At 48.7% G+C, this 23498-nt stretch overlaps 1 protein-coding gene across 1 annotated transcript in view; it reads left to right on the top strand.

Moving 5' to 3' along the window:
- The window catches only part of CEP120 (centrosomal protein 120), a 410430-nt gene that overhangs the window by 63752 nt on the left and 323180 nt on the right, over positions 1-23498 (top strand). Inside the window, 1 exon segment of the mRNA XM_030193546.1 lies at positions 2872-3020. Within this exon segment, the coding sequence (XP_030049406.1) occupies positions 2872-3020 (149 nt within the window).

Here is a 23498-nt window from a genome sequence, read left to right as displayed (position 1 = left end):
GCTAGGGATTCCCATCTGTGATAATTATAGGCCTAGTTGTCCTGGGAGAAAGTGAAAATGCTTACCTGTAGCTGGCATTCTCCGAGGACAGCAGGCCTTATAGTCTCACTTATTCTCCCACCTCCTCTTAGAGTTGTTTCCTTTTTATTATGCTTTATATTATACTGCTGGTACCGTGCTTTTGTGGCGGGCGGGAAGGCACTTGCGCTGAAAGGTTTATTTTTTTTAAGCTTAATACAAGCTCCAGACAGGCAATACGGTCTTGCGTTAACCATCTGTGAGAATATAAGGCCTTCTTTCTTAGGAGAATACCTGCTACAGGTAAGTATCTTAGCTATAATGTACCTGTATGTATTATGGTGTATTATATAAACCACTTTGGTTGAGCCACAAAGGCAGTATATCAAGAATCACATATAAACAAGATGGTGATTTTAAGATGATGTTTTTGTTTGAAAGATTAGCTTGCACTTGAGGTGTCTACCATAATGTATGTTCTGACACCCAAGTCAATGATATTATATAAGTTGGCTGAGTATAGTGTGAATAGTTGAACTGTAATTATAAAAGTAAATGTACCGGCTGACTTTTTATATGGATGATTATGCTGTAAGGGGTTAATACTACAACTGTCGGTTTTTTATGTAACCTGAGGCCACATGATAGGAGCCTATTCTATATTTGAGAACCAAGGTACTAGCATAACTCCAGTATTGGTGCACCTAACATCTAGGCGCTTACACTTATGCCAAACGTAGAGCTTGTGTGAGTGCCTAAATGTGGCAGCGACATGCAGAAAACTTAGTATTTTGTAGGTTAAGTGTGTGAGAACCCTACCCATGCTGTACCCATGTGTATGCCTCCCCTTGCAAATATGTGTTCTGTAAGATAAAATGTGTATTTACAAAATAGTACTTAGGTGGGGTATTTAAGTGTGAATGTTAGTAAACTAAGAAATGTATTTTAAAGCACTAAGAGGTGTATTTCAAAGAACTTAGATTTACAAAGTTATGTGGAGGGGCATAATTGAATGGGGCGCCTAAATTTTCCTGAGGACGTCCTTGCAGGACGTCCTGGCGAAGGGGCGGGGAAACCCGTATTATTGAAACAAGATGAGCATCCATCTTTCCTTTCAATAATATGGTCCGGGACACCCAAATCTCAACATTTTAGGTCGTTCTTAGAGATTGCCGTCCTCGGTTTTCGGCGATAATGGAAACCGAGGATGGCCATCTCAGAAACGACCAAAGCCAAGCCATTTGGTCGTGGGAGGAGCCAGCATTCGTAGTGCACTGGTCCCCCTCACATGCCAGGACACTAATCGGGCACCTTAGGGGGCACTGCAGTAGACTTCAGAAAAAGCTCCCAGGTGCATAGCTCCCTTACCTTGTGTTCTGTGCCCCGCAACCTCCCCCCCCCCCCAAAAAAAAAACCCACTCCCCACAACTTTACACCACTACCATAGCCCTTAGGGATGAAGGGGGGGGGGGGCACCTAGATGGGGTATAGTGGGTTTGTGGTGGGTTTTGGAGGGCTCACATTTACCACCACAAGTGTAACAGGTAGAGGGGGATGGGTCTGGGTCCGCCTGCCTGAAGTGCACTGCGATACCCCCTAAAACTGCTCCTGGGACTTGCATATTGCTGTCATGGAGCTGGGTATGATATTTGAGGCTGGAATAGAGGCTGGAAAAAATATTTAAAATTTTTTTTTTTTAGGGTGGGAGGGGGTTAGTGACTACTGGGGGAGTAAGGGAAGGTCATCCCCAATTCTCTCCGGTGGTCATCTGGTCAGTTCAGGCACCTATTTGAGGCTTGGTTGTAAAAATAAAAAAAATGGACCAAATAAAGTCCCGAAGTGCTCGTCGGGGACGCCCTTCTTTTTTCCATTATCGGTCAAGGACGCCTATATGTTAGGCACGCCCTAGTCCTGCCTTCGCTACACTTCCGACACGCACCCGTGAACGTTGGTAGTCCCTGCGACGGAAAGCAGTTGGGGATGCCCAAAATCGGATTTTGATTATGCCGATTTGGGCGACCCTGGGAGAAGGATGCCCATCTCCCGATTTGTGTTGAAAGATGGGCGCCCTTCTCTTTCGAAAATAAGCCTGATAGTAACCTATGGAACGTTGTAAATCTAATTGCTTTGAAAATGAACCCCTAAACATTTCACGTGTAATGCACATTTAAAACGTTAATTGATAGAATTAATCTTCAAATGTCCATTTTTAACTGTTGTATCCAAAAAATGTTTTCTATGTAGTTGTATATTGAATCTGATCGAAGGGTGGAATGTGTTAATGTTAACCATTGCAAGATAAAGTTTGGGTAAGTATGTAGGAAGGCAGAATGAGGGATAAAATTAAGAGGAAGGGAAGTTAAAAAAAAAACAACCAAAAAAGAAGAGAAAAAGGAGCAATTAAGACAGATGCATTGGAAATAGAATAGGAGGAGGTGTGAGAGACTGAGCCATGTGAATATAGGGAGAGTAGCTCCACTTTATTTTTCCGCTTAGCCACTTTGCGTTTGCCTATGACTACCATAACAGGAATCACCTCTATTTGAAGAATAAAATGGGCACTCTTTAACTTTAGATTGTCTCTACAGTTAATGTATAGAAACAAGTCTTGCAATTGGAGATAGATGTGGAATGTATATTCTTTATATCAGGAATACAGTTGTACTGAAATTACTGTTTTTATTACATGCCTTTCCCAAAATAAACTGCTTCAGTTGCAAGGAATTGCCCTTCCTGTCGTGCCCCCCCTCCCCCCCCACACACACACTTTCATCTTAGTACCCAAAGTGTTAATACAGATGAGAGCCACCATTGTTTGTCAGAACAGACAAATGGATTTATTTTTCCTTTTAGTGCCTGCTGGATTATCTGGTCTGGACCCTAAGAATCTTGTGCCTGTCCTAAATGAAGCAGAAGGTTATCACCAGATTGGACTGGCAGACAACTGTAGAGACTTCTTTGTTTTGTCAGTCACTGTGGCTTTTGCCACACATTTAGAACAGGTAAATATAACAGAGTCAGACTTTCCAGAAACTGTTGTGAAGCACTTAGCATCAACTCTTTTAGTTATTTATTTTACTTTAAGAATATCACGTTGTGGATAAGATCTTATTTTATCTGTACTTGTTTTTTTTTTTTTGTTACACAATGAATAAATCCCAGACCAAATCTTGCCCAGTGTTCGTTAAAATAAAATCTTACAAGACTGAAGGACTGCTATATACAGTGGTGGAAATAAGTATTTGATCCCTTGCTGATTTTGTAAGTTTGCCCACTGACAAAGACATGAGCAGCCCATAATTGAAGGGTAGGTTATTGGTAACAGTGAGAGATAGCACATCACAAATTAAATCCGGAAAATCACATTGTGGAAAGTATATGAATTTATTTGCATTCTGCAGAGGGAAATAAGTATTTAATCCCTCTGGCAAACAAGACCTAATACTTGGTGGCAAAACCCTTGTTGGCAAGCACAGCGGTCAGACGTCTTCTGTAGTTGATGATGAGGTTTGCACACATGTCAGGAGGAATTTTGGTCCACTCCTCTTTGCAGATCATCTCTAATCATTAAGAGTTCTGGGCTGTCGCTTGGCAACTCGCAGCTTCAGCTCCCTCCATAAGTTTCAATGGGATTAAGGTCTGGTGACTGGCTAGGCCACTCCATGACCCTAATGTGCTTCTTCCTGAGCCACTCCTTTGTTGCCTTGGCTGTATGTTTTGGGTCATTGTCGTGCTGGAAGACCCAGCCACGACCCATTTTTAAGGCCCTGGCGGAGGGAAGGAGGTTGTCACTCAGAATTGTACGGTACATGGCCCCCATCCATTCTCCCATTGATGCGGTGAAGTAGTCCTGTGCCCTTAGCAGAGAAACACCCCCAAAACATAACATTTCCACCTCCATGCTTGACAGTGGGGACGGTGTTCTTTGGGTCATAGGCAGCATTTCTCTTCCTCCAAACACGGCGAGTTGAGTTCATGCCAAAGAGCTCAATTTTTGTCTCATCTGACCACAGCACCTTCTCCCAATCACTCTCGGCATCATCCAGGTGTTCACTGGCAAACTTCAGACGGGCCGTCACATGTGCCTTCCGGAGCAGGGGGACCTTGCGGGCACTGCAGGATTGCAATCCGTTATGTCGTAATGTGTTACCAATGGTTTTCGTGGTGACAGTGGTCCCAGCTGCCTTGAGATCATTGACAGGTTCCCCCCTTGTAGTTGTAGGCTGATTTCTAACCTTCCTCATGATCAAGGATACCCCACGAGGTGAGATTTTGCGTGGAGCCCCAGATCTTTGTCGATTGACAGTCATTTGTACTTCTTCCATTTTCTTACTATGGCACCAACAGTTGTCTCCTTCTCGCCCAGCGTCTTACTGAGGGTTTGGTAGCCCATTCCAGCCTTGTGCAGGTGTATGATCTTGTCCCTGACATCCTTAGACAGCTCCTTGCTCTTGGCCATTTTGTAGAGGTTAGAGTCTGACTGATTCACTGAGTCTGTGGACAGGTGTCTTTCATACAGGTGACCATTGCCGACAGCTGTCTGTCATGCAGGTAACGAGTTGATTTGGAGCATCTACCTGGTCTGTAGGGGCCAGATCTCTTACTGGTTGGTGGGGGATCAAATACTTATTTCCCTCTGCAGAATGCAAATAAATTCATATACTTTCCACAATGTGATTTTCCGGATTTAATTTGTGATGTGCTATCTCTCACTGTTACCAATAACCTACCCTTCAATTATGGGCTGTTCATGTCTTTGTCAGTGGGCAAACTTACAAAATCAGCAAGGGATCAAATACTTATTTCCACCACTGTATGCATGATGACGCTTTAGAAAGAAGTGACGTAGTAAATGAAAAAAAACCCTTTAGATATATACTGTTTATTCTCTGTTTTAAGCATATTTCATGTAGAACCTTTTTATTAACTGCAGTGTTGTAGATAATGCTGGTAAGATTATATTATCTTATCAATGTTGCAGAAAATGAACATTCATGACAAATGTTGATAAACCTTTAGGGCCTGACATTCAGAAGTAATTGCACATTCTGTTTGAATTTCATGCAGCAGCTACTGGATAAAGTTTTGACTATATATAAAAGTTTATAACTAGGGATGGGTAATTAATGTGTTACTATCTTATGCAGGCTGAACATTTTAACATAGCCTGATTTTTTTTTAAATCTTTAATTTGTTTTTATTATTATACTTTTAACATCCTTCATACAAAACTTTTTCCAGTTATGACAAATAACATGGGCAAATGATATATGAATTACAAAACCACAAAACAAATACATCCTGCACATTTGCCTCAACTGTAGTCATCTTGACCTTTCTCATTAATACATAACGATATCAAGCTGGTGAGATTTTTATTATTATTTATTTACCCCCTTCCACTCCCCCCCCCCCCAACACTTCAAACTCCTCAACTCCCTTAGATTGCCCTGTACATAAGTACATATGTTCTTATAGACATTACTCAAACATTATCACATGCACACACCAGAACAGGCATCCATACACACATTGCAAAAATAAACAACAACTTCTACAGCACAACAGTTTATTCCAAATTGTTTAACCACCCTTAGATTTTGTGTTTGGGTTTAACAAACAATACCATGTGCATGTAAGGTTTGGATAAAAGAATTAAAACAAAGTTTAAAGCAAATGCCCCTAATACTTGTTAGCAATAATGAAATGGTGACAGAACATTCACATAACAGGCAAACAGATTTATTTTCCACAGAACATAATTAACTTTGTATAAAATTGGCAGCTAAATTCTGCTGCATGACTTAATGTTCCGCCAGTGTCGCTATGCTCATACTAGTCCTCTCCTCAAGTCACTTCATTGGCTCCCTATCCGTTTTCGCAAACTCCTCTTATGCATTCACTGTGTAGCTCCTCAGTACCTCTCCACTCTTATCTCTCCCTGCATTCCTCCCCAGGAACTCCGTTCATTGGATAAATCTCTCTTATCTGTACACTTCTCTTCCACTGCCAACTCCAGACTCCGTTCCTTTATCTTGCTGCACCATATGCCTGTAATAAACTTTCTGAGCTAGTACTTCGAGCTCCATCTCTGGCCATCTTCAAATCTAGGTTAAAAGCCCACCTCTTTGATGCTGCTTTTAACTCCTAGTCCCTATTCACTTGTACAGTACCCTTGTATATTTTATCTTTCCCACCTTATTAATTCTCTTATCCCTTATTTGGCCTGTTTGTCTGTCCTGATGTTAGGACTGGAAGAATGTGAGCCCTTGTGCCTCGACTGAGCACGGCTAGGATGGACCGCAATCGGTCAGGCAGCCAGACAACCCCTAGCTTCACCTGGGGAGCGACCGCCGTTCCCTGGGAGTTGAGCCCCCAGGTTCGGGCAGTCACCAGGACTTCTGGAACCGGTGGGATTGCACGACCACTGACCAGACAGGCAGGCAAACAGACACAGTCCAAAAGCCAGGTAAATCCGTAGAGCAAAGAGTAGTCAAAAACAGTCCAAGGTCAAGGCAGGCAGCAAAACAAGCGAGGTCCGGGAAACAAGCCAAGGTCTGGAACACTGGAACTGAAGGTAAGGAGCACCGGCGTGGACCTCAAACACAATTGAGGCCGAAGCAACGAAGGACTGGAGGCAGGGCTTTAAATAGTGTTGAAATCACTCTCAAACATGTGCAGCTGATTCAAGATGGCTGCCCCCATCAGCAGAGATGCCTACGTCCAAATATGGGCTTGCTTCCTTCCTGACCTTGTTACTCCAAGATGGCTTCCCAGGGCCTGATCTATCCAAGATGGCTGCAGCCATTGATCCAACCCAGATGACGGCTGCCAGGAATAGGAAACAGAAACAGACCCTCCTGCCTTCCTGAAGCTAGCCAGCACTAAGATGGCCGGCTATCTTCGCCGGACCACGACTCGCCGGCGAATCGGCCGCGCAGGCCTGCCACCAGGTGAGGAACGTAACAGTACCCCCCCCCCCGAAAGCCTCCCCCTTCTCCCTGGCCCGGGCCGAGTAGGGTGAAGAGAATGGTACTCACGGACCAGGTCTGGAGCATGGACGTTAGTGGCTGGCTCCCAGGAGTTGTCTTCTGGTCCGAAGTGTTTCCAGGACAGAAGGTAAAACAACTTCCCTCCACGCAGCTTTGAATCCAGGATGCGGTCCACCTCATACTCGGGATCCGGATCACTCTTGGGCACAACCACCTTCTTGGGTTCAGGATGCCACTTGGACCTGCGGAAAGGCTTCAGAAGGGACACATGTAAGGCATTGTGCACTCTGAGTTGACCGGGTAGGTGCAACCGGTAAGTCACCCCTCCTATCCTGGAGCGCACTGCAAACGGCCCGATGAAGCGGGAGGCAAACTTGAGTGATGGGAGCCGCAGCTTCAGGTACCGGGTGCTTAGCCATACCTTCTCTCCTGGCTGGAATGTGGGAGCTGCCTGTCTCCTGCGGTCGTACGTTTCCTTGGCCTTGACCGCTGCCTGGCGCAACTGCTCCTGAACCTTCCTCCAAGCCTCCTGAAGCGTACGGACCGTGGTCTGTACCTGAGGTGGGACCTCTGCAGGGGAAATTGGCGTAGGTAGGCGTGGATGACGCCCATAGATGGTACTGAAGGGTGTAGTCGGGGAGGCTGAATTCAGACTGTTGTTGTAGGCGAACTGCGCCCAGGGTAGCAGGGTGGACCAGTCAATCACTGGAGCGTGTGGACGGAGCCAGGGCAGACCAAGAATCACCGGATGAATGGCTCGGGTGAGGACCAGGAACTGAATGTCTTCCTGATGTAGTACCCCTACCTGCAAACGCAGAGGCACAGTGATCTGGATGATGGTCCGGGGAAGACTATTCCCCTGGATGGAGGTCACTCGGAGCTCCGGTTGGCAGGGCACCGTGGAGCCACCCAGCTGGGACAGGAACTCAGCATCGATAAAATTTCCTCTGGCCCCGGAGTCCAGTAAGGCCTGAGCATGAACCTGGCCTCCTTCACTTTGTAATGCAGGAACGGAGAGCAACTGGTCCAGAGCCACCCCCTTCATAGGGCTCGGGCCGGAGCGTTTCCCGACCTCCCGGACTTGTTTGGGCAGGTACGCGTGAAATGGCCGTCCTGCCCACAATACAGACATAGCCGATTCTGGAGATGTGGACCCTCTCCTTCTTGGACAGACGATGGCCGGCCATTATCATGGGTTCCTCCTTGGTTCCTTCCGAACCCTCCTCACTGGACCCAGGCGATTATGGACGACGGGGCAGGCCTCTGGATCTCTGCTCCACCCGCGGCGTGGCCCTCTCCTGGGTTCGCTCCTGGAACCGGATGGCGATCCTCGTGCAGAGTGCAATAAGGCCGTCCAAAGTAGCAGGAATCTCTCGACTGGCCAATTCATCCTTTATTTGGCCGTCCAACCCCTGCCAGAAAATGGCCGTCAATGCCTCCTGGTTCCACCGTAGCTCCGCGGCCAGAGTGCAGAACCAGATGGCGTATGCCCTGACCGACCTGGAGCCCTGTTGAATCCGCAGAAGCTCCCCCGAGGCAGAAGAAGGCCGGCCAGGCACGTAGAACACCATCCAGAACTGCCGCAAGATTTCCTCTAGGTTCGCCAGGACAGGATTCCGCTGTTCCCACAGCGGGGATGCCCACGCCAACGTGGGACCAGTCAGTAGAGAGATGAGGTAAGTCACTTTAATCCTGTCAGAGGGGAAGGCCTCTGGTTGTAGTTCGAACAAGATCTGACATTGATTCAGGAACCCCCGGCACACTGCGGGGGTACCATCAAAATGAGGCGGCTCCGGAACCCGCAGCCAGGCGGCGGACAACCCCGTCCCAGGGGCCAGAGGATCCGGGACTGCCTGCTGCTGGAGCGTTGGAATCTGATTGCAGACCTCCTGCAATGCACTGGACAAGCGGGTGGTTTGAGCCTGCTGCTGGTGTAGCACCTGAGCCAGGTTGGAACGCTCGGTATTGTCTGGCAAGCTCATGGCTTCGGCCTACTGTTATGACTGGAAGAATGTGAGCCCTTGTGCCCTGACTGAGCACGGCTAGGATGGAGTGACTCCGCACTCGGTCAGGCAGCCAGACAACCCCTAGCTTCACCTGGGGAGCGACCGCCGTTCCCTGGGAGTTGAGCCCCCAGGTTCGGGCAGCCACCAGAACTTCTGGAACCGGCGGGGTTGCATGACCACTGACCAGACAGGCAGGCAAACAGACACAGTCCAAAAGCCAGGTAAATCCGTAGAGCAAAGAGTAGTCAAAAACAGTCCAAGGTCAAGACAGGCAGCAAAACAAGCGAGGTCCGGGAAACAAGCCGAGGTCTGGAACACTGGAACTGAAGATAAGGAGCACCGGCATGGACCTCAAACACAATTGAGGCTGAAGCAACGAAGGACTGGAGGCAGGGCTTTAAATAGTGTTGAAATCACTCTCAAACATGTGCAGCTGATTCAAGATGGCTGCCCCCATCAGCAGAGATGCCTACGTCCAAATATGGGCTTCCTTCCTGACCTTGTTACTCCAAGATGGCTTCCCAGGGCCTGATCTATCCAAGATGGCTGCAGCCATTGATCCAACCCAGACGACGGCTGCCAGAAATAGGAAACAGAAACAGACCCTCCTGCCTTCCTGAAGCTAACCAGCACTAAGATGGCTGGCTATCTTCGCCGGACCACGACTCGCTGGCGAATCGGCCGCGCAGGCCTGGCACCAGGTGAGGAAGTAACACCTGATTTAGATTGTAAGGTCTTTCGAGCGGGGACTGTCTCTTCGTGTTGAAGTGTACAGCACTGCGTACGTCTAGTAGCGCTATAGAAATGATTAGTAATAGTAGGTATAAACTGTGTTCTTTGGTTTTTGTTTTGGATTGTTTTGGGTCCTGCTGATCTGTACATCTGCTGTCTGGAATTTTGGAAGATGGAAATGAGAAAATAAAAATTAAATTTTGGATGTTATCTGTAGAAGGTGTTTACTTTTGCGATGTGTGTATGGATTCCTGTTCTGATGTAAGCATGTGATAATATTTGAATAACTGTCTATACTTATGGCTGTGATTTCTGAACATGCCATCATCATTAAAGGACAGACTTCTAAATGTACAGCTGGGTTTATATGGTAACCTCATCTTTGTTAAATGTTTCAGACATATCCATGTACTTCCTCCTGAATTATTTAGGGTCTTTTTCGCCCCCACCCCAAATTACCAGCCAAAACCAATTTGCAGAGATAAAAGACCCAAGGCTACGTATGAGAAAACAATAGGATTTATTCCTTATAAGAAAAACCATTCTTTTATTATTACTTGCCAATGCAGGTACAATTGAGTAGTTTCTCATGGGAGAGCAGCCCGGCTTGCACAAAGGTACTGGCTGTGACTGTCTCCAAAGAAGTAGGAAGTACAATCACTTATATATGTTCATTAACATAACAGGTCATACATAGGTAATCTGACAATAATCCCATTTATTGGATACATGATAATATTATAGTTAACATTGATTGGCTATTATAATAATATGGTTAGTATTTACTGGAAAAACTAATAATGGACTAACTCTTCCTGGAAGACTAAAGTCATCTTCCTGCGGAGTTATCTTGTTCTATTTTTCACTAAAACATCTATGACCACCAAGTTACTCTGTTTTTCCATCCTTACCCCTTCCTCATTTCTGCTTGCACCAGGGTGTCTCAACAGATCATGAGTTGAGCCACACTGGAGTTCAGGTTAGAGTCATGGGCCTGTAAGGTTTTCTCTCATTTTAGATCCTGAACCAAAATCAGGCCTTGAATCAAAGCTCTTAGCTATGATGATAATATATACTCCCATGATATAACTGAATTCTATTATTTCGTCTCACTGTATTTTCAAACGTAAGCCACATTGAACCTGACTTTGCTTGGGATAATGTGGGTCAAAATGTAAAAAAATAAAAATAAATCCTTTATCCTCCAGCTTTTAAAGATACTGCCTATCCAGCTAGATGGTGATGGGACAATGAAAGCGACTTTGGTCCAGTGAAGACTAGCTCAAAATAACCTGTTCCTTAGCTGGGCCCTAGTATTACCATATTGAAAATGTGACCATGCCATGCCTTTGTGGTTATGTTCCACTAATAAGCTAATCGATTAACTCTTGAAAGCATATAACCTTTGGATGCATGATTAGGGACACAAACATACACTTTATTCAATATCACAATTCCTCATGTACAGCCAGAAAACAACCTTTTAGGGTTGTTTCTATGGAACTTTGGAAGGCTAAGTGCTTTGAAAATGAGCCCCTGGCCAGGCTTCCCAAGTCAGATTACAACAGTTAAGATGAACCTATCAGGAAACAGGATATCTTCACTGAAATTTGGCCATCTGTATTAGTATTATATAGAACAGTGTAGAAAAGTGAGCACAAAATAAAGATTCTCCGAGGACAAGCAGGCTGCTTGTTCTCACTGATGGGTGACGTCCACGGCAGCCCCTCCAATCGGAAACTTCTCTAGCAAAGTCCTTTGCTAGTCCTCGCGCGCCCGCGCGCACCGCACATGCGCGGCCGTCTTCCCGCCCGAAACCGGCTCGAGCCGGCCAGTCTTCTTTTGTCCGCACTCGGTACGGTCGTGTTTCGCCGTGTTGAGCCCCGGAAAGTCGACCTCGCTCGTCCAAAGTTATTTTTGACGTGTTTTTTCTTCGGAAAAGTCTTTTAAAGTGTCGGGAAGTGCTCCGGTTTTCGTGTTACCCTTCCCGTACTTCCAGCTTTTTGTCCCGATAAGTTTTCTTTCGTCGTCGGGGTAGGCCTCTTTCGGCCTCGGTCGAGATTTTCTCCCTTTAAATCTTTTGGTGCTCTTTTTCCGTCATTTCGGACTTTGATTTCGCCGGCGTGATTTTTCCGCCCATGACATCGAAGCCTTCCAGCGGCTTCAAGAAGTGCACCCAGTGCGCCCGGGTTATCTCGCTCACTGATCGACACTCGTCGTGTCTTCAGTGTCTGGGGGCCGAGCACCGCCCTCAGAACTGTAGCCTGTGTTCCCTGCTTCAAAGGCGGACTCAGGTAGCGAGATTAGCCCAGTGGAACGTGTTGTTCTCGGGCTCTTCGTCGGCATCGGCACCGGGATCTTCGAGTGCATCGACGTCGTCAGCGTCCAGACCATCTTCCTCGGCCGCCCCTGCATCGAGTGCATCGAGGCATCGGGCCTCTGCATCGGCGCCGAGACATCGGATAGCTGCATCGACGTCGGTGGTACCGGGACCTCGTCTGCTGATGTCGTCGGACGGTGGTGCATCGTCAGGAGTGCAGGTGAGGGCTGTCCATTCCCCTGCTGGTGGCGGTGAGCCTTCGGGTGGGTCTCCTCCTACCCTGAGGGCTCCTGCGGTACAGCCCCCCCGAGACCGACCTCCTTCGGCCTCGGCCCCGAGGAAGCGACGGCTGGATTCTACGTCCTCCTCGTCGGTGCCGGGGAGCTCCGGTGACATGCTTCGGAAGAAGTCGAAGAAGCATCGACACCGGTCTCCTCCCCGCGTCGGCACCGAGAGCTCTGGGTCGCCGAGGGAGTCGGCACCCAGCAGGCATCGGCACCGAGAGGACCGCTCACCCTCTGTTCAGGAGGTGTCGATGCGCTCCACTCTGGACAGCCCGGAACAGCCTCCTCGCCCGGAACAGGTTCTGACGTCGACGCCTGCATCGACCTCTTTGCCTTTCTCTGCAGCCGCTCTGAACGAGAGCCTCCGGGCCGTTCTCCCAGAGATTCTGGGAGAGCTGTTGCGCCCTACCCCTCCGGTACCGGCGGTGCTTGCGCCTCCGGTACCGTCGAGCGTGGCGCCGGCTGGCCCATCGCCCGGGGTGAGGTCCCCAACGTCGGTACCGCGTGCGGTGCCGACTGCGGCCACCTCCCAGGAGGGCTCCCCGACTACGTCGGCGGAGGGAGCTTCGCCGATGCGGGCGAGGGAGTCTACCTCTCGACGCCCCCATCGTGGACGTGGCTCCACCGAGTCGAGCCGGGCGAGGTTGCAGACACAGGTTTGTGAACTTGTGTCTGACACCGAGGGTGAGGCCTCGTGGGAGGAAGAGGAAGACCCCAGATATTTCTCTGACGAGGAGTCTGAGGGTCTTCCTTCTGATCCCACCCCCTCTCCTGAAAGACAGCTTTCTCCTCCTGAGAGTCTGTCTTTCGCTTCCTTTGTCCGGGAGATGTCTACGGCCATCCCCTTCCCGGTGGTTGTGGAGGACGAGCCCAGGGCTGAAATGTTTGAGCTCCTGGACTATCCTTCTCCACCTAAGGAAGTGTCCACTGTTCCCTTGCACCATGTCCTCAAAAAGACATTGCTTGCGAACTGGACAAAACCTCTAACTAATCCCCACATCCCCAAGAAGATCGAGTCCCAGTACCGGATCCATGGGGACCCAGATCTGATGCGCACCCAGTTGCCTCATGATTCTGGAGTTGTGGATCTGGCCCTAAAGAAGGCTAAGAGTTCTAGAGAGCATGCTTCGGCGCCCCCGGGCAAAGATTCTAGAACCTTAGACTCCTTTGGGAGGAAGGCCTACCATTCCTCTATGCTCGTGGCCAAAATCCAGTCTTACCAGCTCTACACGAGCATACACATGCGGAACAATGTGCGGCAGTTGGCGGGCTTGGTTGATGCTCTCCCCCCCCCCCCCCCCCCGAGCAGGCCAAGCCTTTTCAGGAGGTGGTCAGGCAGCTGAAGGCGTGCAGAAAATTCCTGGCCAGAGGGGTGTATGACACCTTTGATGTTGCGTCCAGGGCCGCTGCTCAAGGTGTGGTGATGCGCAGGCTCTCATGGCTGCGTGCCGCCGACCTGGAGAATAGACTCCAGCAGCGGATTGCGGACTCGCCTTGCCGTGCGGACAACATTTTTGGAGAGAAAGTCGAGCAGGTGGTAGAGTCTCTCCACCAGCGGGACACCGCATTCGACAAGTTCTCCCGCCGGCAGCCTTCAGCATCTACCTCTACAGGTAGAAGATTTTTTGGGGAAGGAAGACTGTTCCCTATGCTTCTGGTAAGCGTAGGTACAATCCTCCTTCTCGACAGCCTGCGGCCCAGGCTAAGCCCCAGCGCGCTCGCTCTCGTCAGCAGCGTGTGCCTCAGCAGGGCCCCGCGGCTCCCCAGCAAAAGCAAGGGGCGAGCTTTTGACTGGCTCCAGCAGAGCATAGCCGACATCCAAGTGTCAGTGCCGGGCGACCTGCCGGTCGGGGGGAGGTTGAAAGCTTTTCACCAAAGGTGGCCTCTCATAACCTCCGATCAGTGGGTTCTGCAAATAGTCCGGCAAGGATACACCCTCAATTTGGCCTCAAAACCTCCAAATTGTCCACCGGGAGCTCAATCCTACAGCTTCCAGCACAAGCAGGTACTTGCAGAGGAACTCTCCGCCCTTCTCAGCGCCAATGCGGTCGAGCCCGTGCCATCCGGGCAAGAAGGGCTGGGATTCTATTCCAGGTACTTCCTTGTGGAAAAGAAAACAGGGGGGATGCGTCCCATCCTAGACCTAAGGGCCCTGAACAAATATCTCGTAAAAGAAAAGTTCAGGATGCTTTCCCTGGGCACCCTTCTCCCCATGATTCAGCAAAACGATTGGCTATGCTCTCTGGACTTGAAGGATGCCTACACACACATCCCGATACTGCCAGCTCACAGACAGTATCTGCGATTTCAGTTGGGCACACGCCACTTCCAGTACTGTGTGCTACCCTTTGGGCTCGCCTCTGCGCCCAGGGTGTTCACAAAGTGCCTAGCTGTAGTAGCAGCGGCACTTCGCAGGCTGGGGGTGCATGTGTTCCCATATCTCGACGATTGGCTGGTGAAGAACACATCCGAGGCAGGAGCCCTGCAGTCCATGCAGATGACTATTCGCCTCCTGGAGCTACTGGGGTTTGTGATAAATTATCCAAAGTCCCATCTTCTCCCAGTGCAGAAACTCGAATTCATAGGAGCTCTGCTGGATTCTCGGACGGCTCGCGCCTATCTCCCAGAGACGAGGGCCAACAACTTGTTGTCCCTCGTCTCGCGGGTGCGAGCGTCCCAGCAGATCACAGCTCGGCAGATGTTGAGATTGCTGGGCCACATGGCCTCCACAGTTCATGTGACTCCCATGGCCCGTCTTCACATGAGATCTGCTCAATGGACCCTAGCCTCCCAGTGGTATCAGGCTGCTGGGGGTCTAGAAGATGTGATCCACCTGTCCACGAGTTTTCTCGAATCCCTGTATTGGTGGACAATCTGGTCCAATTTGACTCTGGGACGTCCTTTCCAAATTCCTCAGCCACAAAAAGTGCTGACAACGGATGCGTCTCTCCTGGGATGGGAAGCTCATGTCGATGGGCTTCACACCCAAGGCAGCTGGTCCCTCCAGGAACGCGGTCTACAGATCAATCTCCTGGAGTTGCGAGCGATCTGGAACGCTCTGAAGGCTTTCAGAGATCGGCTGTCCCATCAAATTATCCAAATTCAGACAGACAACCAGGTTGCCATGTACTATATTAACAAGCAGGGGGGCACCGGATCTCGCCCCCTGTGTCAGGAAGCCGTCAGCATGTGGCTCTGGGCTCGCCGTCTCGGCATGGTGCTCCAAGCCACATATCTGGCAGGCGTAAACAACTGTCTGGCCGACAGACTGAGCCGGATTATGCAACCTCACGAGTGGTCGCTCAACTCCAGAGTGGTGCGCCAGATCTTCCAAGCGTGGGGCACCCCCTTGGTGGATCTCTTCGCATCTCGAGTGAACCACAAAGTCCCTCAGTTCTGTTCCAGGCTGCAGGCCCCCGGCAGACTGGCATCGGATGCCTTCCTCCTGGATTGGGGGGAGGGCCTGCTGTATGCTTATCCTCCCATTCCTCTGGTGGGGAAGACTTTGTTGAAACTCAAGCAAGATCGAGGCACCATGATTCTGATTGCTCCTTTTTGGCCGCGTCAGATCTGGTTCCCTCTTCTTCTGGAGTTATCCTCCGAAGAACCGTGGAGATTGGAGTGTTTTCCGACCCTCATCACGCAGGACGAAGGGGCTCTTCTGCATCCCAGCCTCCGGTCCCTGGCTCTCACGGCCTGGATGTTGAGAGCGTAGACTTTGCCTCTTTGGGTCTGTCAGAGGGTGTCTCCCGCGTCTTGCTTGCTTCCAGGAAAGATTCCACTAAGAGGAGTTACTTCTTTCTCTGGAGGAGGTTTGCCGTCTGGTGTGACAGCAAGGCCCTAGCTCCTCGCTCTTGTCCTACACAGACCCTGCTTGAATACCTTCTGCACTTGTCTGAGTCTGGTCTTAAGACCAACTCTGTAAGAGTTCACCTTAGCGCAATCAGTGCATACCATTACCATGTGGAAGGTAAGCCGATCTCAGGACAGCCTTTAGTTGTTCGCTTCATGAGAGGTTTGCTTTTGTCAAAGCCCCCTGTCAAGCCTCCTACAGTGTCATGGGATCTCAATGTCGTTCTCACCCAGCTGATGAAACCTCCTTTTGAGCCACTGAATTCCTGCCATCTGAAGTACTTGACCTGGAAGGTCATTTTCTTGGTGGCAGTTACTTCAGCTCGTAGAGTCAGTGAGCTTCAGGCCCTGGTAGCCCAGGCCCCTTACACCAAATTTCATCATAACAGAGTAGTCCTCCGCACTCACCCTAAGTTCTTGCCAAAGGTCGTGTCTGAGTTCCATCTTAACCAGTCAATTGTCTTGCCAACATTCTTTCCCCGTCCTCATTCCTGCCCTGCTGAACGTCAGCTGCACACATTGGACTGCAAGAGAGCATTGGCCTTCTACCTGGAGCGGACACAGCCCCACAGACAGTCCGCCCAATTGTTTGTTTCTTTTGATCCCAATAGGAGGGGAGTGGCTGTAGGGAAACGCACCATATCCAATTGGCTAGCAGATTGCATTTCCTTCACTTACGCCCAGGCGGGGCTGGCTCTTGAGGGTCATGTCACGGCTCATAATGTTAGAGCCATGGCTGCGTCGGTAGCCCACTTGAAGTCAGCCTCCATTGAAGAAATTTGCAAAGCTGCGACGTGGTCATCTGTCCACACATTCACATCTCATTACTGCCTGCAGCAGGATACCCGACGCGACAGTCGGTTCGGGCAGTCAGTTCTTCAGAACCTGTTTGGGCTTTAGGATCCAACTCCACCCCCCGAGGGCCCTGTTTGTTCTGTTCCAGGCTGCACTCTCAGTTAGTTGGTAAATTTTTTAGGTCAATCTCAGTTATGTCCTCGCCGTTGCGAGGCCCAATTGACCATGGTTGTGTTTTGAGTGAGCCTGGGGGCTAGGGATACCCCATCAGTGAGAACAAGCAGCCTGCTTGTCCTCGGAGAAAGCGAATGCTACATACCTGTAGAAGGTATTCTCCGAGGACAGCAGGCTGATTGTTCTCACAAACCCGCCCGCCTCCCCTTTGGAGTTGTGTCTTCCCTTGAAGTGTATTGTCTTGCTACATACTGGACTGGCCGGCTCGAGCCGGTTTCGGGCGGGAAGACGGCCGCGCGGGCGCGCGAGGGCTAGCAAAGGACTTTGCTAGAGAAGTTTCCGATTGGAGGGGATTGGAGGGGCTGCCGTGGACGTCACCCATCAGTGAGAACAATCAGCCTGCTGTCCTTGGAGAATACCTTCTACAGGTATGTAGCATTCGCTGTTTATAACCATGGCGTAGTTTGACCGTTTCATTGGGGGGGGGGGGGAGGGTTTGGCTTGGCACATTAGCATATTCATTTGCATACACACATCTCATACATATTCATTATGGTTATTTAAAAAAAAAAAAAAACAACCCAAACAACAACAAACGCAAATGCTGAATATGAAGCCAGCATATCAAAACAATGAAGATATTTGTTTTAACTGAAATTTTTCATTATGCCCTCTCTCACATCCACATGAATTAACAAGGGAAGAATGCACTTTCCCACGCCTCCTTCCCTAGGCCTGACACCAGCATCCTCCCCTTTTCTCCTCCAAATCACAGCTTTTTCTCCCTCCTTAAAATACCCCCAAAACAGGCAGCACTTTTTCCTCCTCTCCACCCCCCCCCTTTCAGGCAGCACTTTTCTCCTGGGGCCATCCACAGGCATCACTTTTCCTCTTCTCCACCCCCCCCCCTTTTACAGTCAGCACTTACCCCCAGGGATAGCTCACGTCAGCCTGCTGCCTGAAGCGAGGGATGATGTGATACTCCCAAGGCAACTAAAAGAAAGGGCTCCCTGAAAACTCTGATCAGGAAGGAGGGTGAAGAGGTCCCCTCACTCTAAACCAGAGGTTCTCAACCCAGTCAGGCTTTTAGGATATTCAGAATGAATATGCATGAGATAAATTTGCACAGAATGGAGGTAGTGCATGCAAGTATATTGCCTACATATTCATTGTGGGTATCCTGAAAACCTGACTGGCTAGATGTGTCCCGAGGGCTAGGTTGAGAGCCCCTGTTCTAAACACTAGTCAGGTAGTTGTTCCAGGAAAAAGAACGTAATTTATATTCCCATATACAGAACAAAAACTGCCAACATTGATTATACGCAACAAAAATTATTTGAGTTAATTTTTGTTTCCTGAAGCTCTAATATAAAAAAAAAAAAAGAAATACTGACCCCTGAGTCTGCATTGTCACAGTGTTAAATGCAGTCTTACGTTCTGCATCCACACACAGGAGCCTTCTTCATGCAAAAGTGAGTGCAGAACTGAACTAGAGCATTTCCCCATAGAATTCACCATACAAAATAAAATCTGATTCTGGTTTCATCTCCATCAGACATATTGGGCCCGCTATTTAGCTGGCAGCTTTGTTCCCGAATATTAAATGTCAAGCCATGTCCTTGCATCTGCATTGAATATCCAGGCATGCGCAGCTGGTTAAAACATAGCTAGTGTGATATTAGCACTTAACCGGCTAGGATAAACTGCATTAAGATAGCACTGTGTTTGATGCGGTTAGAGTAGCCACTGAAGTGCTTTATCTCCCTTACAATTCACCGTACAAAAATATTCAAATTGTGATAATCACCTCAGGAACAGCACAGATGGGATTTTGTTTGCCCCAAAACCTGCTTTCAAATAGGGCCAGACATTTTATGAAATAACACAAAATCCTGCAAAAATACATTCATAACCTATACAGAAAACTAACAGACAACAGCCCTAATCCACCTATGAAAAGACAGTGCTATAAATTACATTGGATCCTAGAGCACCAATATACCTGCTAGTGGAAAACTGGAACAAACTGGACTGTTACACATTCCTACACAGACAAAAAATACATTCCAGTAGAATCCTTCATCTCAGTTGCACATGCATAACATGGACAAGCCCTCACGTGATACAAAATAGGGGCCCACAAAAACTAAAATAGAGATCCCCTCAAGAAAGCCAGACTCTCTAAGCAGTGCAAATGCTGGTAAAAGAGAAACAGAAATGTATTTTATTCCTGCACTCTGCAAAATACAAAAATAGAAAAAAATGTACATTTCACAAAGCAGGCACATCTTAGTCCTTAAAAAGCATGAAATAAAAATATTTTCTTTTCTACTTTTGTCTGTGTATTTAATTTTTCTAATTGGGCTGGTTTCAGGCTCTTTTCCATTTTCCATGTGTCAGTTTTTTCCTAAATTCTTTCCCAGGTTGGCTTTTCCATTTCTTTTCTCCCCTCTTGTCTTCTTCCTTTCCTTCTCTACATATCTTTCATTTAATGTTTTTCCCCCACTTTCTTTCACCCTTTACTTCTTAGTCTCTGTTTCACTTCTCATCTGCCTACTGGCTTTTGCCATCTCCCTTTCATTTCCTCTCCAGCACTCCCATTGCCCCTTCTGTCTCTCCCTTGCCCAGTCCTCCTAAACCCGTCCTCCATCTTTCACCTACTTCCTTAGTCCCTCAGTCCCACCCTCATCTACCTTCCACTGCATCTCATCACCCTATCGGTCACAGCTCCATCCCTGTCTCTTTTTCCATCCTTTGCCTCTAGGGCCATTCTTATGTCTGTTACTGTATTCCTGATGCCCAATAGCCTCTCTTTCACCATCTTTTTAATCCCATTTCAATTTTCACTCAACCCTCTTCAGAGACCCATCCCCTTCTCCCATACCCCTTCCCCAGTACCCTATCCCTTTTCAATGCCTCTCATCCTCTCTCCAGTCTTCCAGGTCATTGACATTATGTCTCAGCTTTTCCTCATATCATCCACTTTTCTTGCCTCTTTTCTCATATCCCTTATTTCACATCTTCACTGATTCTCCCAACCCATCAATACGTGGCTCCACTCATATCTAAAAGTGCCAAGTATTCACTATCCCCTGAAATTCCCACTCCATCTTTCTGATCCATAATTCCCTGCTAATTTCCTTTTCTTCTCCCCTTCACCCACACCTCCTAGCCCCATCCATCTTCTGCTCTGTTCCCCTCTACTCTACCCATACCTCCCAGTCCCATCCATCTCCTGCTTCTTTTCCCCATACCCCTTAACCCATCTTCTACTCTGTTCCCCTCCCCTCTGCACATACCCTCTAATCCCATCCATCTCATGCTCATTCCTTCTGCCCCCACTCCTCCTAGCCCCATCCATCTTCTTCTTCTTCCCTCCACAACAGTCCCATCAATCTTCTGCTTTCTACTACCTACTATTTAACTTTTTTCTTTCTCCATGTTCACCGTCATTCCCTCTGTGTCCTTATCTGTATTGTCCAGTACCTCCCCTCTGTGTCTCTGGCCCTATTCCCATGTTCAGTATCTGCCCCCTGTCTCCCCATCCCTCTGTCTCACTTCTGCCCCTGCCCCCTCCCCATGGTATTGCATCCAGTGCGTTTTTTCTAGCAAAAAAGGTGCCGGTACTCAAATGCCAGGCCACCCTTCAGGAATGGGGTGATCACTGAGAGACCCACCCCACAATAGCTAGGCCCCCTGCAACCAGTCACAGAATCTGTGACAAGGCAGAATTGGTGTGTAGAGCCTGGGATCTTTCATTAAAACTTGGGGACCATGGGTTAATTTTAGCAGACAATGGAAAAGGTGCCGGTACTCAGTAACTCCTCAAAAAAAAGCCCTGATTGCATCTCTCCTTCTCCCCCCCCCCCCCCCTCCACGGACACATCTTTCCCAATCTGACCCCCCCACCATGGATCCCATCTTTCTCTCCCCCATACCAGCATGTTTATTGCCCCCCTCCACCATGGGTCCAGTTTTTCTCCCCCTCTTTCCTAGCACCGCATCCAAGCTCTTGATTCCTCTCCCTCTTCACCGTGGTCTGGCATTTCTCTCTCTAACCCTTGTGATCTGGCATCTTTTTTTTTTCTTCCCCCACTAGGTCTAGTGTCACTGTTCCTGTCGCCTTCCATTGCCCCCTTCCCATTGAGGTCCAGTGTCGCTGTTCCTCTCTCCTTCCAATGCCCCCTCCCCGGTGAGGTCCAGTGTGTCTGTCTCTTTTTGCTTCCACCCCCTCTCGAGGTCCATTGTCTCTGTCCTTCCACTGTCTCCCGAGGTCCAGTGTCACCCTCCCTCTCTTCTCTCCTCCCCTGATGCACTCCAATGTTGCCCACAAAAGCTGTTTTAGTGATATCTAATTTTTATTTCATGATATTTATATCTAGATATGGGAAGCATTCAAATAAGTAAAAAAAATAAAATAAATTTTGTACTCCACCTTTTAAGGCACTGCCTATCTGTCTGGAACTGGTTTAGACTTTTTACAGATGGATCATGTATAGGCAGTCCCTTATCTACTATAATAAAACTCACCCTCAACGTTCTGAAGACAACGTTCTGAAGTCACTCAGTCACTCACTGAAGGGTTCATGGATTCATGGTGGTGAAGCCACAACACTGACCATGTCTCTCTGCCCCGCCCTCGCATGACGGACCAATCAGAAAAAACACCCTCAACATTCTGAAACACAAAGGACCATCACAACACCGTTCCCAGGCAACACTAAGCAACGTAAGACGGACCAATCAGAGGAAACTACGTGACAATGAGGGAGGAGCATTCCCCAGCAGAATGGCTCATTATCTGTGCAGCACGGAGAGCACAGAACCACCGCTGGAACGAGAGAAGAATATTCCTGCTGTGGGTATGTGCAAAAATAGACCGGGGGAGGGGGGGAAGAAATTTTTAAATGCCTAATGCCAGTACTGAAGAGTGCCAGAGGGCCTATAGCACAGACTATATTTGGGATCGCTTGACATGGAGTCAGAGGAGCCGGAAAACAACGTGCCCGTCACCATCTGGGACGTGGGTGAACAGGACAAGCTGCGGCCCAGCTGGAAGGATTACCTGCGACCCAGCCAGCAGCAAACAGCGACCAAGGAAGGGGGAGGAGTACTCCTTCCCTGCCTAGGAATCGCTGGAGACTGGCTGCCAAACTAATGAAACAACCGCACACTGACGCACCACCTCCATCATTCGAAAGGCATCCACTCTTTCTTCAACAGAAATGCAAACTAATAATACAAAACAAACAAAGAATATATGGTTTCTCAGGCGGCTGCAGGTAACTCCCCACCCCCTTCCTCTTCCCCTTTTGCCGAAGCGGCCAAGGACGTGCCCAACCATCCCCAGCCTCAGGCAAGCTGTCTCTCACCTCGGGGATTCCCCGAGCACCCGGAAAAAGACGGCGCTGATTCCTGCAGCGCATAAATGTTCCAGCATTCCCCTGCAGCCGGCCTGAAATGGACCAAACATACCGGATCACCCCCCCCCCCCCCGACGGCCCGAGACCATGCTCTTCTCCCTTCCGCCAACTTAAAACAACCATCCCCGTCCTCAGGCAAGCCGTCACCCACCTCCAGGATGCCCAGAACCCAAGCCCAATGGAAAAAGATGGCGCTGCTTCCAACAGCACATTTCTCTTCCAGCATTCCCCTACAGCAGCCCTGAAACGGCCAAAAAATACCGACAGACAAAACGTGCTCCTCTACCTTCCGCCCATCTAAAACAACACTGCTGCTTCAGCACAACACACACAAAAAAAAAAAACAACACTCAACAAAGGCTGACCCCCCTACAACCACATTTACATTTCACCAACAGAAAGACCCCCTCCACAAACCTCCTTGACAGACAAAACCACACACACACAATACAACAAAAACACACCCTCAAAGCCACACACCAATCCAACCCACTTTGCCAGCACAACACATCCCCCAACCCCCAACCAAAAAACAAAACAAAAAAAGACACACATCAACAACCTGCACACACACCGCACCCTCACACACTCACAAACACACACACACAAAATAACTCTGTGACACATACACACACAAAAAAAAAAAAACCACATGCTAGCGCCCGTTTCATTGGTTTCGAAAACGGGCCTTTTTTACTAGTGTCTAATAATCTTTGGCTATTGTTTTCAATAGCGTTTGCTATTGTTTTGGGTGCACTGAAACAGCATCAAGCTCCCCCCAGTGCTTGGAAGCTCTGTCTACTGGCATCAGCTCTTATAATACATTAGATAGGTTCACTTTGTCTCCTGTTCATCCAACCTCCTTGCATGGAAGCAACCTGGGCAAGGCTCATATAAGGCCT

The sequence above is a fragment of the Microcaecilia unicolor genome, chromosome 2, assembly GCF_901765095.1.
Source record: "Microcaecilia unicolor chromosome 2, aMicUni1.1, whole genome shotgun sequence".
NCBI classification, from domain to species: Eukaryota; Metazoa; Chordata; class Amphibia; order Gymnophiona; family Siphonopidae; genus Microcaecilia; species Microcaecilia unicolor.
Note: the sequence above shows the minus strand (reverse complement) of the source record. Positions and strands in the feature narration are given on the sequence as shown.